This window comes from Pongo abelii, chromosome 19 (assembly GCF_028885655.2).
Source record: "Pongo abelii isolate AG06213 chromosome 19, NHGRI_mPonAbe1-v2.0_pri, whole genome shotgun sequence".
Lineage (NCBI taxonomy): Eukaryota > Metazoa > Chordata > Mammalia > Primates > Hominidae > Pongo > Pongo abelii.
This window is the reverse complement of record NC_072004.2, coordinates 62,122,560-62,126,188: the sequence shown is the minus strand read 5'-3', so window position 1 is coordinate 62,126,188 and position 3,629 is coordinate 62,122,560. Positions and strand designations below refer to the sequence as shown.

At 48.4% G+C, this 3,629-nt stretch overlaps 1 protein-coding gene across 1 annotated transcript; it reads left to right on the top strand.

The window, feature by feature from the left end:
• Window positions 1–834: 834 nt before the first annotated feature.
• Window positions 835–3,160, top strand: KIF2B (kinesin family member 2B). Its single transcript, XM_002827365.5, has one exon. It carries the CDS (start codon window positions 980–982, stop codon window positions 3,002–3,004), a length of 2,025 nt encoding a protein of 674 aa, XP_002827411.4. The 5' UTR covers window positions 835–979; the 3' UTR covers window positions 3,005–3,160.
• Window positions 3,161–3,629: the final 469 nt, after the last annotated feature.

The following is a 3,629-nucleotide window of genomic DNA, read 5'->3' as shown; positions in this document are numbered from 1 at the left end:
TAACAACTTCTAAAGGACACACACAAGTACTGCAGGGGTGGGGGGAGTATAAGATTAATTATCTCTTTCCACACAGTGTCTTTTCTTTCTCTCCCAATTATGGATAATGAGGCCAGAAGTATAATTACTGAAGGAGTTTGGAAAGGTAATTACTGAACTAATCTCAAAAATGGTGGTGACCACAGCACAACAAAACTCACTTTATAGCTATCAGAGCCACTTGGAATGTGATAAACATGTTGTGTTTGCAAACCCAGGTGCTGTACGAAAGGTAGTTTCATATTAGCAAATTACCACAACGACCTGCTACATTCTACTCATTTTGATTTTGTAATGAGAAAGCTGATTAAACTGTAATAACTTTAAGTTGTGACTCTTAAACAAGTTACACGTTTTGAAGGAAGTGAAAAAACAAAGATGGCGGGTTTGAGGAGCCTTTCTGGGATCCTGTTGAATATCGAGTCCTGAGATTTGCAAATAGCTCTACCTTCATCTGTTCCCACTGATCACTGGAGAGTTAAAGTTCAAGGGAACTTCATAGCAATTCTCAAATTAAAGCACTGAGCTTTGAGACTGCCAGCCAAGGCCTCCTTTTATGCTTAGGCATAAATGTACATGGGACATATAAATTAAATTTCAACTCCATGGTTCCCATTGCTTCTCTGTTACCTGTTCTTTCTTGCCGTGATCCGGAGAGCACGCCACATCCTCCTTCAACCCCTTCACCCTCACTGGCAGAGAACAATCTCTCCATCCCTTCGTGCTCCCGTACCATTCACTCCTAAGCCCTAGGTTCTGCCGCCTCATCTCATCCTTTTGTGACGTAGTGGCCCCAGTCCCGGCCCTGCCGCGCTAGGCTCACAAAGGCAGGCACAGACTGCAACCCTGCTCAGTGCTCTGGGCGCTTCAGGCTGGCTTGGGTCCTGCTGCTCCAACCCCAAGGGCCCTGGAGCGCTCCCTGATACCTCCATCACTCACCATGGCCAGCCAGTTCTGCCTTCCTGAATCCCCATGCCTCTCGCCCCTGAAACCCTTGAAGCCACATTTCGGAGACATCCAAGTGGGCATCTACGTGGCGATCCAGCGCAGTGACAAGCGGATCCACCTCGCTGTGGTAACGGAGATCAACAGAGAAAACTATTGGGTCACGGTAGAGTGGGTGGAGAAAGCAGTCAAAAAAGGCAAGAAGATTGACCTGGAGACCATACTCCTGCTGAATCCAGCTCTGGACTCTGCTGAACACCCCATGCCGCCCCCGCCCTTATCCCCCTTGGCTCCGGCGCCCTCTTCGGCCATCAGGGACCAGCGTACCGCCACGAAATGGGTTGTGATGATCCCCCAGAAAAACAAAACAGCCTCTGGGGACAGCCTGGACGTGAGGATCCCCAGCAAACCTTGTCTGATGAAGCAGAAAAAGTCTCCTTGCCTCTGGGAAATCCAGAAACTGCAGAAGCAGCGGGAAAAGCGCAGGCGGCTGCAGCAGGAGATCCGAGCTAGACGTGCCCTCGATGTCAACATCAGAAACCCCAACTACGAAATCATGCACATGATCGAAGAGTATCGCAGGCACCTGGACAGCAGCAAGATTTCAGTCCTGGAGCCCCCGCAAGAACATCGCATCTGCGTCTGCGTGAGGAAGCGGCCTCTCAACCAGCGAGAGACAACCTTGAAGGACCTGGATATCATCACCGTCCCCTCGGACAATGTGGTTATGGTGCATGAGTCCAAGCAAAAGGTGGACCTCACTCGCTACCTGCAGAACCAGACCTTCTGCTTCGACCATGCCTTCGACGACAAAGCCTCCAACGAGTTGGTGTACCAGTTCACCGCCCAGCCACTGGTGGAGTCCATCTTCCGCAAGGGCATGGCCACCTGCTTTGCCTATGGGCAGACGGGAAGTGGGAAGACGTACACCATGGGTGGAGACTTTTCAGGAAGGGCCCAAGATTGTTCTAAGGGCATTTATGCTCTGGTGGCACAGGATGTCTTTCTCCTGCTCAGAAACTCCACATATGAGAAGCTGGACCTCAAAGTCTATGGGACATTTTTTGAGATTTATGGGGGCAAGGTGTATGATTTGTTGAACTGGAAGAAGAAACTGCAAGTCCTTGAGGATGGCAATCAGCAAATCCAAGTGGTCGGGCTGCAGGAGAAAGAGGTGTGTTGTGTGGAGGAAGTGCTGAACCTGGTGGAAATAGGGAATAGCTGTCGGACTTCCAGGCAAACATCTGTCAACGCTCACTCATCCAGGAGCCATGCAGTGTTCCAGATCATCTTGAAGTCAGGAGGGATATTGCATGGCAAGTTTTCCCTCGTTGATTTAGCTGGGAATGAAAGGGGAGCAGATACGACCAAGGCCAGCCGGAAAAGGCAGCTGGAAGGGGCAGAGATTAACAAGAGTCTTCTAGCCCTCAAAGAATGTATTCTAGCTTTGGGTCAGAACAAGCCTCACACCCCATTCAGAGCCAGCAAACTCACACAGGTGCTCCGGGACTCCTTTATAGGCCAGAACTCCTCCACTTGCATGATCGCTACTATCTCTCCAGGAATGACCTCTTGTGAAAACACTCTCAACACTTTAAGATATGCAAACAGAGTAAAAAAATTAAATGTAGATGTAAGGCCATACCATCGTGGCCTCTATCCGATTGGACATGAGACACCAAGGATGTTAAAAAGTCACATCGGAAATTCAGAAATGTCCCTTCAGAGGGATGAATTTATTAAAATACCTTATGTACAGTGTGAGGGGCAGCACAAAGAGATTGAAGAGGTTGAAACATTACCCATTCCGTTAGGGAAGGATACCACAACTTCAGGGAAGGGATCTAGCCAATGGTTGGAAAATATCCAGGAGAGAGCTGGTGGAGTAAACCATGATATTGATTTTTGCGTTGCCCGGTCTTTGTCCATTTTGGAGCAGAAAATTGATGTTCTGACCGAGATCCAAAAGAAACTGAAATTATTACGAGCTGACCTCCACATGAAGAGCAAGGTAGAGTGAAGCCAATGGCGAGAGATCAGGTCCGAAATGCTGCATTGCTGCAGTTTCCACCACTCTTATACAGGAAAACTGTCCAAATTATCTACATATAAAGATCCTCCTGAAAAGCTTAAAACATCTTAAAATACGGTGGTGGGAAACACGCTCTTTCTTCTACGTCTGTATTTCTGTAGTTTGTTTTCATCCTGCTGAACTGTAGTTTTCAACAGGGAATGGTTCCTCCCCACCCCCTACCAGGACATTTGGCAATGTCTGGAAACATTTTTGATTGTCACAACTGGGGGTGATGAGGATACTGGCATACAGTGGGTTGAGGACCGGAAATGCTGCTAAACATTCTAAAGTGTACAGCAGCAGTCCCCAACCTTTTTGACACCACAGACCAGTTTTGTGGAAGGGAGTTGTTCCGTGGGTGGGGTTCGGGATGAAACTGTTCCACTTCAGATCATCAGGCATTAGTCTCCTAAGGAGTGTGCAACAACCTATATCCCTCACATGCACAGTTCATAATAGGGTTCATGCTCCTGTAAGAATCTAATGCTCCTGCTGATCTGACAAGAGGCGGAGCTCAGGCAGTAATGCCCGCTCACTGCCGGCTTGCCTTCTGTTGTGTAGTCTGATTCCC

Coding starts and splice junctions, on each gene's coding strand:
- KIF2B (XM_002827365.5), top strand. CDS start 980: ATGGCCAGCCAGTTCTGCCTTCCTGAATCCCCATGCCTCTCGCCCCTG.